The 14301-nt window shown below is 41.8% G+C and overlaps 1 protein-coding gene across 2 annotated transcripts in view; it reads right to left on the bottom strand.

Moving 5' to 3' along the window:
- Positions 1-13320, bottom strand: part of SLC35B4 (solute carrier family 35 member B4) — a 28136-nt gene extending 14816 nt beyond the window's left edge. Inside the window, exons 1-4 of one of the 2 annotated variants that reach the window (XM_002751971.7) lie at positions 13012-13320; positions 6158-6271; positions 3469-3571; positions 981-1030 (exon numbers count right to left, since the gene is read on the bottom strand). In XM_002751971.7, the coding sequence (XP_002752017.3) occupies positions 981-1030; positions 3469-3571; positions 6158-6271; positions 13012-13088 (344 nt within the window). In that variant the 5' untranslated portion in view covers positions 13089-13320. The remainder of the gene's footprint in view (positions 1-980; positions 1031-3468; positions 3572-6157; positions 6272-13011) is intronic. The other variant, XM_017975628.5, reaches the window with a different exon arrangement.
- Positions 13321-14301: the final 981 nt, after the last annotated feature.

The following is a 14301-nucleotide window of genomic DNA, read 5'->3' as shown; positions in this document are numbered from 1 at the left end:
TCATCCTTAGGAGTGAGGCGTGAGGCGCAGAATGAAGGTGAGAGACAAATACGTTCAAAAACCATCCCAGGTACTTCTGGCATTTCCTGCCCCTATCCCAAAGATAGCCATTGGTGACAGTCACAAAGAACAGCCCTGAACCTTTCATTCCATCTTCTTGGCTATTGGGCCTTTGTTAGGAATTTCCTTTTTAATATGCACATCCATTCCTTAGTTTGTTATGTTGTACTGAAAAGCGTCTTCCAGGGCAGCAGCGTCCCATGGAATTTCTGGAATATTACAAATGTTCCACCTCTGGGCTCTTCAATGTGGTTACCGCCAGCCACGTGTGTCTACTGAGCATTGAAAATGTGACTAGGAATTTGAGACCAGCCTGGACAACGTGGCAAAACCAATCTCTATCAAAAATACAAAACAACTAGCTGGGCGTGGTGGTGCACACCTGAGGTCCCAGCTACTTGGGAGGCTGAGGTGGGAGGATCACTCGAACCTGGGAACTGGAGGCTGCAGTGAGTCACGATTGTGCCACTATACTCCAACCTGGATGACAGAGTGAGACCTTGTCTCCAAAAAAATTAAAAAGAAAAAAATGTGACTAATGAAACTGAGGCACTAAATATTTAATTTTCTTTAATTTTAACAATGTAAATGTAAACAGTCGCATGTGGCTAGCGGTGATCATACTGCACTCTATCATCTCTATCAGCTGGTGTCACAGGTTAGTATGATACTAAAATTCAATGATGCCAGGAGCTACTCAGTTCTACACAGAGACACCACAGGTGGGGCCTCTTACCTGGTCAGCTGCTTCAGGACATTGCATGATTAGGCCTTACTGGTACAGAAAGAACTAAGAAAAGAGGTAGATGGCCAGGAACAAACTTATCACTATTTTGGGACAAGGAATCCAGATGACGAGCTTATAGGCAGGGGCTCAGGATATCATTTCCATACACAAAATATTAAAGTGTATTGTTTACCTTTTCTTCAAAATGATAATTCCTAGAATCATGTTGGCAATTAGAGAACCCTGCAAAGGAGACAACAGTAACAGAGAGGTTTAGTGCACTAGGGAAAAAAAGCAACACAATTCGAGATGAACAGGAACACGCAAGGGGCAAAAACATGGAATCAAGGAGGCTAGAATGAATAAGTCGTAGGATTTAGTTGTTCTTATGATGGCAAAAGTATAAACCATAAAAATCTATTATGATGGCCAGGCATGGTGGCTCACACTCATAATCCCAGTACTTTGGGAGGCTGAGGCCAGAGGATCACCTGAGGTCAGGAGTTTGAGACCAGCCTGGCCAACATGGTGAAACTCCATCTCTACTGAAAAATACAAAAATTAGCTGGATGTGGTGGTGGACGCCAGTAATCCCAGCTACTCCAGAGGCTGAGGCAGGAGAATTGCTTGAACCCAGGAGGCAGAGGTTGCAGTGAGCCAAGATGGCACCATTGTACTCCAGCCTGGGCAACAAAGTAAGACTCTGTCTAAAATCCACAAAAACTATCATGTTAAAAAATGAAATCTTCTGAAAACGACAATGAGAATAAAAAGGATCAATTCTAAAGCTGGGTGCGGTGGCTCACGCCTATCATCTCAGCACTTTGGGAGGCCGAGGCGGGTGGATCACAAGGTCAAGAGATCAAGACCATCCTGGTCAACATGGTGAAACCCCGTCTCTATTAAAAATACAAAAATTAGCTGGGCATGGTGGTGCGTGCCTGTAGTCCCAGCTACTCAGGAGGCTGAGGCAGGAGAATTGCTTGAACCCAGAAGGCCGAGATTGCGGTGAGCCGAGATCGTGCCATTGCACTTGCAGCCTGGGTAACAACAACGAAACTCCATCTCAAAAAAAAAAAAAAAAAAAAGAAGGATCAATTTTCAATACAGTCCTTATCAGTCCTCCTTATAGGCATGTCTTGCATCCCATGAATACTGTATTTTTGTATTTGGTTGAAAAAAATTCGCATCTATGTGGACCCATGTGGTTCAAACCCATGTTGTTCCAGGAACAACTGTACTGGTCAGTCCTGACGCGAGGGCTAGCAGAAATAAATGTTATCATAGACTTATTTTTGTCAAAATTTCCATCTACTTAACTTATAAGAGCTTTTAAAAGCTTCTCCCCATTACCCACACCCTCACCCCCAACCAGTTTTAGTGGAAAAAGTCATGCAAGAAGAAGAATCTTTCTCTTCTCTAAAAAGGTGACAATCAATCAACAGGTGTTTATTGAAAGTCTACTATGTTTTCAACGCTTCAAAGGTTACCTTAATTATTATAATTAGCTTTGGAAAGTCCTTTCGGGAACAGTACAATCTCACAAAAATCTCAGGCCACATGGAAATGTTATCATCACAATTAGCCTTTTGTTCCTGGACTGCTTTGGGAAAAACCCTACCTTCATCAAGAATTTCCCCTCTACTATCTCAAGTCTCTGCTTAAAAAAAAAAATCAGAAAAGACAAGTATCTCTTTCATGTTCTAGAAGTAAATGTAATTTTATGGAAGAAAAAGCCAAAGAGTAAGTGATAAGAAATAAGTTAAATAACATTAATAGCATGTTTGAATATAAAATCAAAGAGATGGGGGGAAATGAAGGTAAAATCTGTTTCCTGGCCGGGCGCGGTGGCTCAAGCCTGTAATCTCAGCACTTTGGGAGGCCGAGACGGGTGGATCACGAGGTCAAGAGATCGAGACCATTCTGGTCAACATGGTGAAACCCGTGTCTATTAAAAATAGAAAAAATTAGCTGGGCACAGTGGCGCGTGCCTGTAATCTCAGCTACTCAGGAGGCTGAGGCAGGAGAATTGCCTGAACCCAGGGGGCGGAGGTTGCGGTGAGCCGAGATTGCGCCATTGCACTCCAGCCTGGGTAACAAGAGCGAAACTCCGTCTCAAAAAAAAAAATCTGTTTCCTGGGAAAAATTTAATTTTCTTTTAATTAATCACTCATCAGACCTCAGATGAATAAAAGTATACTATCCACTTTGAGATTTCTTTTTGCTTTTCTTTTTTTTTTGTTTTGAGATGGAGTTTTGCTCTTGTTACCCAATGTTGCAATCTTGGCTCACCACAACCTCCGCCTCCTAGGTTCAAGCAATTCTCCCACCTCAGCCTCCCCAGTAGCTGGGACTACAAGCATGCGCCACCATGCCCAGCTAATTTTTTCTTGTATTTTTAGTAGAGATGGGGTTTCACCATGTTGACCAGGATGGTCTCGATCTCTTGACCTCGTAATCCACCCACCTCAGTCTCCCAAAGTGCTGGGATTTCAGGCGTGAGCCACTGTGCCCGGCCTCTTTTGCCTTTCTTCTCAGATGAAAGCCATCCTTGCTCAGTCACTCACAAACCTATTCTTCTACCCAAGACCACTTACCACCTTTCTAGTTCTGCCATATATTCAATCTACCAGCTTTACACTTTTCAGAGGCGCATACACACGTGATCCAGCAGCACTTACCGATCTAAATATCATATGCAGGGGCATGGCAATGTTGAGATTCAGGGCATAGTTGTTCACCACACTCACAGTGAAGAACATGGTTACCATTATGGCATAGTACCTGAAATGCAGACAGAACCGCACATCAAACAGAATCTAGGATTTCTAGAAAATCAAGTATAGGAAATACATATTTTTGGCTACGAAGGCATTTTGCGCATTTCCTCTGCGTTATAGGACTGCATTACTATTATGTGATGTCAAGTACTTGGCACATATCAAAATACTTCATAAAGCCAGACTAACATGGGAAAGCCTGAGTTATAAAATACATTTAAAGAAACACAATTTAACATTTTTCAAGTAGAGATAGCAACTTAAAACAACTGTATTGATTCTTTGTAGATAATTTTCATATACCTGTGAAGAACTTGAAAATGACTGATTCTCTCAAATGCTTCCTCCATACACTTGGTTTGTACTGTTAATTTTTGCTGTTTCTAGAGAAAATATTTGCTAAGTTAAGAATTACCTTCAGCCTAGCAGCTGCTAAAATCTTCCCTCATTCTAAACTAGTGGCCTCCAAATTAATGAGGACACGATTTGACTTGTACAGATTTTTATTTAAAATTAGGATCTCTGTTTTTTGGAAGTTTATAGGTCTTAAGATAATAACAGAAACAAAAACTTTAAAAAAAATCCAGTAACCCTAATAAAGGGATAAACACAAATGAATATTTATGAACAGATAGATTAAATAATTTTACATTTGTATGTCATCACTGTGATCCAAAAAATATACAAGATGCCTGCTACCTATGTTGGGCCTTCTACATGTGAAACTGCCATTTTTTATAGATCAAGAGTTGCATGTCAGAAATTTCATATGACTTAACTTACTATATTCAGTAAGAGAAAAAAACGGTATTTAAAATAAATGGTTAAAGATTGCAGGGAAAAGGCAAATAAGTGACTCCATATTCTTCAGGAAATGTTGATCTTTGAGATTCCCAACCATTTTCCACCTTTGCACATCTGAAGGATATGACGGCACTGAGTCCCGAGCGATGTTCCCTGAAAGAACCTATTCTGCGTTGCTGGTTAGGTATGGAGCCACACACCACAACAGGCAGTCAAGCCAAGGCTAAATTAATACAGTCTGGAAAGTCTGAGGAACTTGACAGTGAACGCAGAAGCAAACTTACCAGCAACAGCTTCTTCAGAGCTTCTAAATAATACACTATCGGTGACTTTACAAGGTCTCTTGCCAAATTTTCTTAGTTATATCTTGAAGAGGTACCATTTAGAGTTTGTCAAGTTCTATAAGGATAATTAACTATTCCACATTGCTTGCCTAGAAATTGTTGATGGGGATGAATGACCTGAGCAAAATTTTGATTATGGCTTCACCTACAGAAGATAAAATGGCCACCACACATAGGACATGCATGGGAATATGGCTGTTAGGGCGAGGTCAAAGAGAGCCTCAAAGGGCAGGCTGGGGAGTTTGGACATCATTCAGACGTGGTAACTGCAGAGTGGGGCGACGTGATAAAATGACATTAAGTGAAATGGACAGATGAAGAGGTGTGAGGCAGGGAGGTCAGCCAGCTACAATGCTATTATAAAAGATATGGTGACAGGGTATACCTCCTGGTCTATGCTAGTGGTAGAAAGGGAATGGGAAGAGATAGTGGGAAGAGGTGGGAAAGGGCCAGAGGAGTCAAGAAATGCAGGGGCTCTTACTGCGATGTAAATGCTGACCTTTAGAGACAGAAAGCTATATGCAGATGCTAAAGCCAATGCAAAGCAAAAATTATCTAGCATATTTAGCATCACACTGGGAAATTTAAAAGAATAATATTACTAAAATTCAGCCAGATTTTCTACAGCATGCTACATGGAAATCTGCAAAAGAAAACCAACGAAGATGGGCCTTCACCTTCATACTTGGATATATTCGTACCAGAATGTCGCTCTCAAAGGGAGTAAGTGACACTGTCCTACTAAATACGCACAATTGGATGAATGACACTTTTATCTCAAGTCATTCTCAGCAAGAAGGCTGTTTTCAATACATTGTTTATCACAAGAACTGCCCTGTTTTCTATCTGGCCCCATGAGTACAATTATGCAAATTTGGGCTAATGGACTGCAGGTCTGGCATCCACAAATTCTGACTTCGTTTGCCATTCATTTTCTTTTAATTGAAGTGAAATTCACATAAAATAAAATTAACCAGTTTAAAGTGAACAACTCAGTGGCATTTAGTATATTCACAAAAGTTATGTAACTGCTACCTCTATTTATTTCCAGAAGCCATTAGCTTTTAAAAAGAAACAAGGATACTTCTCTTTTAGAATGCTTGCTAACTTTACCAACACAGAATGCAGCACAAAATGTGTGGTCACATTAGGCCTTCTGACTAATACTATACTAAATACGCGCGTGCGCGCGCGCGTGCACACACACACACACACACACACACACCCCTCCATCACAGTTATTTTAAATCTTGTGGCACAAATTTTATTTTGGAAGTAGGCACCTGGGAGTTCCACAACATCTTAAATTCAGAAAATGACTTATTATTCTACTGATATCTTTGAAATAAAAATCTATAAAAGAATGTCTCATACTCCTTTCATACCACCTCTTTACTTTCTTAAAAAATCCAAAAGCTAAAAGAGACTCTAATGTGCCATACCTTATAGGGATAGCAGGTGGCTTCCTTCCCAAATCAGCTTCAAAGAGGAAACCTTCCACAGCAATAAAAAAAAACTGTGCAAACGTCACAATGTTCCCACATCCTGGATGCTTCCTGTACAGGGAATAACAAAAAGGGAGGGGGAGGCAAAAATAGAGATAACGCTAAAATGCATTCTAATTATAGGGCCAGAATAATAGGGTGGATGGATTGCAATTACTCACTGTCCTTCTTTATCTCAATGTTCATAGCCTTTGTATCATATACATTTAGCACTGATCTCACAGAGGTCAAGCTTTCTTATTTCACTCCTCCCTGCGTGTACCAGGCCGTGAGTCAGAACTACTGTGATATACTGGTGCCTAGAACTATGATACAGCTTTCCTAGTAAACTGTAGGAAATTGGTCATGTGTTCTTATTGGGATCATTGCTTCACCAAAAAGATCTCTGAAGTCAAAGTCAGCTTAGGTAGTAAAGCCCAGGGACGGAAATACACTCAGGTCTCCTGGAATGTTTATATATCCCTCCTGACCAGGAATCACCAAGACTGCTGTCAAACGAAAAGGGGACCCACTGTTGATGATAGGGACATTACTTTAAATGGTGCCCAGAACAGGACAAAAATTGGTTCTTGGGATGGGGGGAATCTTACTCTTTTTATAATAATAAAGTACAAATATCGATACAGTACCTGAACCAGTACATACTGTACCTATGCAGGGGTGGGGAATTAAGAGAATAATGTCTAAAAACTATTCTGGAGCAAGCCGTAATGAACAAAAGGCTGACAAACACTGCTGTCGTCTATTCTCCGCAACCCTTAACCCAGTGTTTTGAATATATCAGGCACTCAAAAAATGTTTGTGGAATTCAATAGACCCTCTTTAGTGATCTATGAAATGGTTGGGGAAGATTCCCCGCATTCCGCAGTGATCGTTAAGAACAAATTTACAAAGTTAAAAGCTTCCTCCTGACATTCATCTTAAGGCTCTCTGAAAACCAGTCATTTAAAATGTTCAGGTTTTCTTGAGCTTGTCTTCCATTCAGCTCTGCTCAATCACCGGAAGAACAGAGTGAGCAGTTGTCTTTGCTTTCCTGAAGCTTCCAGATTTCCTATAATACCAATATTCACCAGCCTTCGTACTCTGTATTTTCATCTTGACCAAAGGCATTTACCTAAAGCTGGTGAAGAGAGGAATGTAATTGTATTGTTACGTATTAATATAATGATACTTATGAGAAATGACTCCATCCTCCATTGGTGGTATTATTATTATACAGCAACGCCAAGATATACAAGTCCTTAAATATACCCATCAGGCACAAAAATAAGACAACTGAGGCACGAGCCATTCTTCTACCGAGCTAGGCTTACTAACTGAAGCAGAAGTCTTGCTACTCTTTAAGCTCTGCAGCCTATGAAGGTTTCCTTGAAAACTACTGCTTTCTATGCAATTTAACAAGTTCTCTTTTAGCACTTTATGTTCAAAGGACAAGGCAAAATGTTGCAGGAATCCATAAATAATCATGTAAGACATTTACCTCATTCAAGGAGCTAATTAAAACCATTAGCCTAAATATGCGCAACAGAAGGAATTTTAACTCTAGATGGTTCGGTGCTTTGCAACTCTGGCCAGCCTGCTCTGCTCTTTAAAAATGGCCATGGCTCATGCCCCTAATCCCCCAGCACTTTGGGAAGCTAAGGTGGGTGTATCACCTGAGGTCAGGAGTTCGAGACTAGCTTGGCCAACATGGTGAAACCCCATCTCTACTAAAAATACAAAAATTAGCCGGGTGTGGTGATGCATGTCTATATTCCCAGCTACTCAGAAGGCTGAGGCAGGAGAATCACTTGAACCTGGGAGGTGGAGGTTGCAGTGAGCTGAGATTGTGCCACTGCCCTCCAGCCTGGGTGACAAAGTCATTAAGACTCTGTCTCAAACAACAAACAAACCAACCAATCTATTTGCCCAAAGAGGCCCACTCTCCCACTGCTAGTTTGATTAGTCTGACCCTTGAATCTGTACTTTTAAAAGCCTTCCACTTGATTGTCATGTGCAGCAGGTTGGAGAAATACCAGTCAAAGTGCAAGGAAAGGGCTGAGAGTGTGTGTGGGTGCATGTACCACTGTGTATGTGATGCACACGTGGTTCTCAGGTGCTGCCACAAAGTTGAGAACCACTATGCTCCATTGTGCTTAAAAGTATACACTGACATGCAAGATGCTGCTCTGTCACTTACTATGTGACAGTAGAAGTGAATTAATTTACCTATGTCAAGTGTTTTTATCTTTAAAATGGGAACCGTATTAGCGCCCATCTGTTTGATTTATTGTAGACTAAGTGAACCATCCCTGAAAAGCACTTAATGCATGCCTGCCACAGAGTGAAAAAGGCAGATGATGACCATGATCTAGGCTCCTGCATATTAAAAGGTCTTCACCCTTTCATCAAGTTGACTAATTTTTCTCATCTCCAAAATGGAACTGACTTCATTGTTGTAGTGAATATTCAGTGAGAAAATACACATAAGTGCCAAGCACCAGACTTAATCAAAAAAGGCTTAAAAGGTTCCTTCTATGTTCTCCTTAACAAACTTAGGCCAAGCAAATTAAAGAACAATTATCAAGACCCAATTATGTGTAGAGTTAGATGGCAGCTTCCAGGGAGCCCCCAACTTGAATGGGACCAGACCCCTGCCCAAGAAGATGGCAATATGAGGGAGCCAGATATGAAGAAGGAGGCAGTCAGAAGCCAGGGCCATAGCAGGGTGAGGAGACTGACCAGGTCCCATTATCTCTGTGCTCTCACTTTCGGGTCAGTGACCCACCTTCATTTAAGCAAGAGAATGAATGTGAGGGTTCCAATGTGATCTAGAATCTTATAATTTCTAAGAAAGATAAAAAGTGTTTTAAAAAACGATTCACTTTACATATGCATTCGCTATAGGATTTTTTAAACGGACATCTTAGTATTTTAAAATTTGATCTTTATGTTACGGAGGTAGGTATTGATATTTCATTCCATTTCATCCCATTGCCAAAGACGCCGAGGGTCCCACGGCACTGTGTTAGGTGAGTCTCCCAGGGGTCAACAGCAAATAAACAGCATTTGGAGTTACCCTTATCATTATTATTGCTACACTTCAGTGGGGTTTGGTATGGGTTTTTAGTTGTGCCGTAATTACCACGATCTAATGTTAGGACACTCCCAGGAGATATTCCCCACCCACTCTGAGTCACTTCCCACTTCCTTCTCTCAGGCCAGCAGCAACCCTAATCTACTTTTTGTTTCTATTTTCATAGAATTAAAAAAATCTCCCTAGTGGACTCGAATAATTCAATTTTTGAAAACCCAACTTATAAAGGCTTTGTGAAACACACTGTTGTATAACTACCAATGGAATTATTTACTTTAACTTGAATAATTCATTCTAAAACTTCAGAGTAAAAACTTGGATCCCCTGATCTCTTGCTTTCTTGAGCCCTATTCCTCAGGAATTGTAATCACTAACTGCAAACAGTTTCTCTTACTTTGAATTCTCTTGGCAAAAATTCAAATTTTTATTAAAAAAAGAATGCAACTTTGAAGAGAATGAATTGGGCAGATAGTTTATGCCTTTTGCATTTCTTTTGCTGAATTTAGGAAACTTGAATGAAAAAAAATGTTTTCCTGATGTAAGACGTGCAATATCTTGCCTAGTTAACTAGCTGATGTTTGTATATTTTGTTTCCAAGGTAGAATGTAAGCTCCCTAAGGAGGAGTATCAAGGTACTCATCCATTACTACCTATCTGCTCTATCCACTGCATTGTGTTTTATTATTGGTCCCAATTATAGGTATAAAAATCACAAAGGAAAGAGTAAATTTGTTTTCCAATTTGGCAAAAATGGTTAAAAATGTCCTCTTCTGAGGGACAGCGGAGGGTGGGGAGATGGGGAGTGATAACATGGGGAGAAATGCCAGATATAGGTGATGGGGAGGAAGGCAGCAAACCACATTGCCATGTATGTACCTATGCAACAATTCTGCATGTTCTTCACATGTACCCCAAAACCTAAAACGCAATAAAATATATATTTTTTTAAAAATGTCCTCTTCTTTCTGAAAGTCACTTAGCATTTATATTTAGTGTTACACTTTCTACTTATTAGGGCACCTAATGGCTCCAAGGCAGCCAATATAAAAAGCACAGTTGCTGTTCTATAAAAATTTATGGGCCTTCCACTGTGATGGAAGTCAGATATTCCAAGATAAAGTCACAAATTCCAAGGCCATATCTACAAAGAACCTTAAGGCCATCTGGTTCAACTCGCTCTTATTTTTTTATTGATCTGTAACATAAGAAGTGGAGACTTTTCTAAGCAAGTTAGGAAAGGGCTCTATTCAGTCTGGGGTATTCCTGATTATTCGAACAAATGCACCTCCTCACCGCTTTATGAAAACCCATTGTTTTATGCAAAAAAATGCAGATTTACAAAAAAAAATAAAGATGAGTGATGATTTATTTACAAATTATTCAAAATATTTTAAATAGACTCTCCTATAATACATGAAAATATTTTGTAAAACTAGATTTGTCCACGACTTTGCAGGAACAGCTCATAAAAGAAATATACCTGTATTGAAACCAAGTTCTTGGAGAGAATGGCAAGCCCTACAGGTGTGCTGTAGGCTGTGCATGTGTACCTCACTTAATCCTTCAGAACTCTGTGGAGCTGCTAGAACCATCATCACCCTCACCCTGTTTGACAGTTGAGTCAGACTCAGGGACATCAAGTAATTCAGTCAAGGGCTCACAAACTAGTAAAGAAGGGATTCAGCTGCTTGCATATTCTCATGTCATACAGCCTTTGGCAAGATTTAATTTAATGGCATATTCAACAAAAATATTACACCATTTTCTCTTTCATTTCCATGGCTGGCCTGATGATATCACTTTTTTATATTTTCAAATCAATTGTTGTCAAAGTGGCCTTCCTTTTAAAGTGTATCAGCAGCCGGGTGCGGTGGCTCACTCTTGTAATCCCAGCACTTTGGGTGGCTGAGGCGGGTGGATCGCTAGGCCAGGAGTTCGAGACCAGCCTGACCAACATGGTGAGCCAAGATCGTGCCACTGCACTCCAGCCTGGGCAAGAAGAACAAAACTCCATCTCCAAAAAAAAAAAAAAAAGTCTATCAGTTGAATAAAATTTTTTTTCACTTTTTTATCCCTCACTACCTATTCCCAAGTCAAATAACAGATCTTTATCAACTTTCTGTATAATACAACTTCAAGCTGTGTAACAGCAAAGCTTAACCCCACACAGAGTTTACCTTAAGTAAACTGGTTGCTTCGGGATAATTTAATCAATGGTTTCGAATAAAAGAAACTTCTAGTAGGCACCACATGAAGAACTGAATGACCAAAATCTAAGAGCTGCTCCAGTTCAAAGCTGGCAGGGAGGCTGAAAAAGGTACCGGACTAGGAGCTGAGACATCTCGGGTCCTACTTCTGACTCTGCCACTTACAAGTAACGAAAGGTCACCTAACTTCTTTGGACCGTTTCCACTTCAGTAAAACAGTTTATAATTCCTGACCTATCTTCTGCACAGGATCGTTCGGAGGATCAACAGAGACACAGTTGAGTATCTCTCATCTGAAAATCTGAACTCTGAAACTTTCTGAGCACTGATATGATGCCATAAGAGAAAAATTTCACAACCGACACCTTTGCTTTCTGATGGTTCAATGTATACAAACTTTAATTCATGTACAAATTATTAAAAAATATTGTATAGAATTACCTTCAAGCTAGGGTTATGTGTATAAGGTGTATATGAAACACAAATGAATTTAGTGTTTAGATTTGGGTACCATCCCCAAATCTCATTATGTATATGCAAATATTCCCAAATCCAAAAAAAAACGATAAAACACAAAACACTTCTGTTCTTAAGCATTTCAAATGAAGGATACTCAACTTGTAATGTACAGACCCAGAAACACGAGCTAGATAACACTATATATTGTTTTACCGAAAGGAAAAGGAGGCCCAGAGAGACTTAGTGACTTGAAAGGCTATACTATACGGCCAGTGGATGACGGAGCCAAGAGTGAAATTCACAACACTGAGCTTTTTAGTCCTGAAGCCTTTTCCACATCACCTGTGGTCTCTTCGGTAATAGCTTTTATCCACTGAACTTTGCACATTCAAAGCCACCTCAAAGAGCACTCTCGGGTCACTTGGACTGGTGTTCTACATAAATATCTGTTTCTACCGCATCATTTATGTGTGTTTGGGCAAAGTACTCATAACCATCTCCAAGACCAATAAGGCAAATGCTTTGCGGGATGCCATAATAAAAATAAAACTTTCTTTGCAGCACGTACAAAGTCAGACTGCTTTATAAGTCAAAAAACTTTGCTCAAGTCCAGTCTGTGCCATTTAACAGGATCGAAAAAAGAGCTGGAGTTGGATGGGAAGGAAGAGTGGTTTGATAAAGGAATCTTGGTTCTGACACTAGCTCTCTGCCGACCTTGGACTGGTCATGTGAAAAATCCTTCAGGTTTCAATCCCCCCGAATGTAGAAAAGGGGTGACGACAACAACACCCTGAGTGTTCCCCTCGCTGGGATGCTTTGAAACTGTCAGGCGGGACTGCGGCCGGTGCGCAATTTTGGGAAGCAGCGGACTCAGTGGGGTCCCAGGCTGCCCAGACAGGACGGATTGTTGTGGGGGCTCAGGCCGTCCCGCCCCGAGCTCCGTGGGCGGCGGGGTGGGACGGGGCGTGGGCGCGTCCCGGGGGCACCCCTCCTCCGGCTTCCTCCGACCCGCCCCGGGAGACCGGGTGCGGCCCGAGCGGGTCACTCACCGGGCCAGGAGCTCTAGGAAGATGACGTTACTGCAGCAGCCTGCGAACACCAGGCCCACCGCCAAGGCCGGGCGCATGGCCGGTGCAGGGCTTGGGGAGCGAGCGCGCAGAGAAAGCGCCCGCCTATAACGCTACCCCAGGAAGCCGGCCTCTTGCCTCGCCGCAGCGCAGCACATCGCACCGTCCCGAAGAGCCGCTCTCAATGGGGGCCGCCGAGGTCTCCCCTTCCCTCGCGGCCAACACCGACGTTGCCACCAAGGAGCTGTAGTTCGCAGTCAGCCTCGGTCCCATTCATCCGAGGGGGCGTCCGAGCACTGGCCAGACTACATGTCCCAGGATGCCGTGCGCCTTTACGGCTGGCTGCGGCGTTCCCTTTTCCGCCAGGCAGCTCCTCAAGAGAGGACAGAGGGGCGAGGTGCCGGCATGCCTCGCGTGATAGGCGGCCGCGGGGCTTGCTGGGAAGTGAAGTCCCAACGCTGTCAATGTTTCTTGCGAGACCGCCCAGAGCTCAGAAAGTAACTCGGCCGCCAGGGTCACAAGAAACGCGGCGGCACTAGAACTACAAAGCTGTAACAGTTCGTTGGAAGTGTTCTAGCAGCTGAACCAACTCTGCTTCCTGAACTAAGTGAAAGTAGAAACTCATCTGAACTTACCTGTCTACCTCTAGTAATAGTGGGACTCAGAGGTTCTGAGGTTGAAACTTAGGCAAGTTCTCTGAGCCTCAATCTCACCGTGGGTGAAGAGGGGAACAGGAATGCCTATCTCACCTGGTGGTTGTGAGAATTAAAAGATATTGTCCCTGAAAAGCCTAACATACTAAGTGTATTGCTTTTATATTCTCATTCTTGATGAGGCACCCAGCACACTAATTGACCCTGTTAGCTACTCTAGAGTAAGGACTCTGTCTTTCTTTTCTTCTCTCTCTAAGAACAAACCTACCTCCTTCCTTCCTTCCTTTCTTTTTTTTTTTTTTTTTAATTTTAATTTTTCTCACCGAAGGCTCTCAAGAGATCCTGAGAACAAGTGCCCCAGGACTTTCTTTAATTCATTGTTGTAATGTGCCAGCACTGTGGAGACTCAAGACGGCCGCTCATTAAATACTGAATTTCACAGGTAGTAGGCATTTTATTCATGTTAGTTTTTTTTCCTACTCACCTTCTTAAGGCAGCAGTTCTCAAATTCTAGAATGCATTAGAATTAGAACCTGGAGTGCTTGCTAAAAATACAGGTTTCTAGAACCCATACACAGGGATTTTGACTTGGTAGGTCTAAAGTGAGGCCCAGTAATCT

This window comes from Callithrix jacchus, chromosome 11 (assembly GCF_049354715.1).
Source record: "Callithrix jacchus isolate 240 chromosome 11, calJac240_pri, whole genome shotgun sequence".
NCBI classification, from domain to species: domain Eukaryota; kingdom Metazoa; phylum Chordata; class Mammalia; order Primates; family Cebidae; genus Callithrix; species Callithrix jacchus.
The sequence above is the reverse complement of the archived record's forward strand: the minus strand, read 5'-3'. Positions and strand labels throughout refer to the sequence as shown.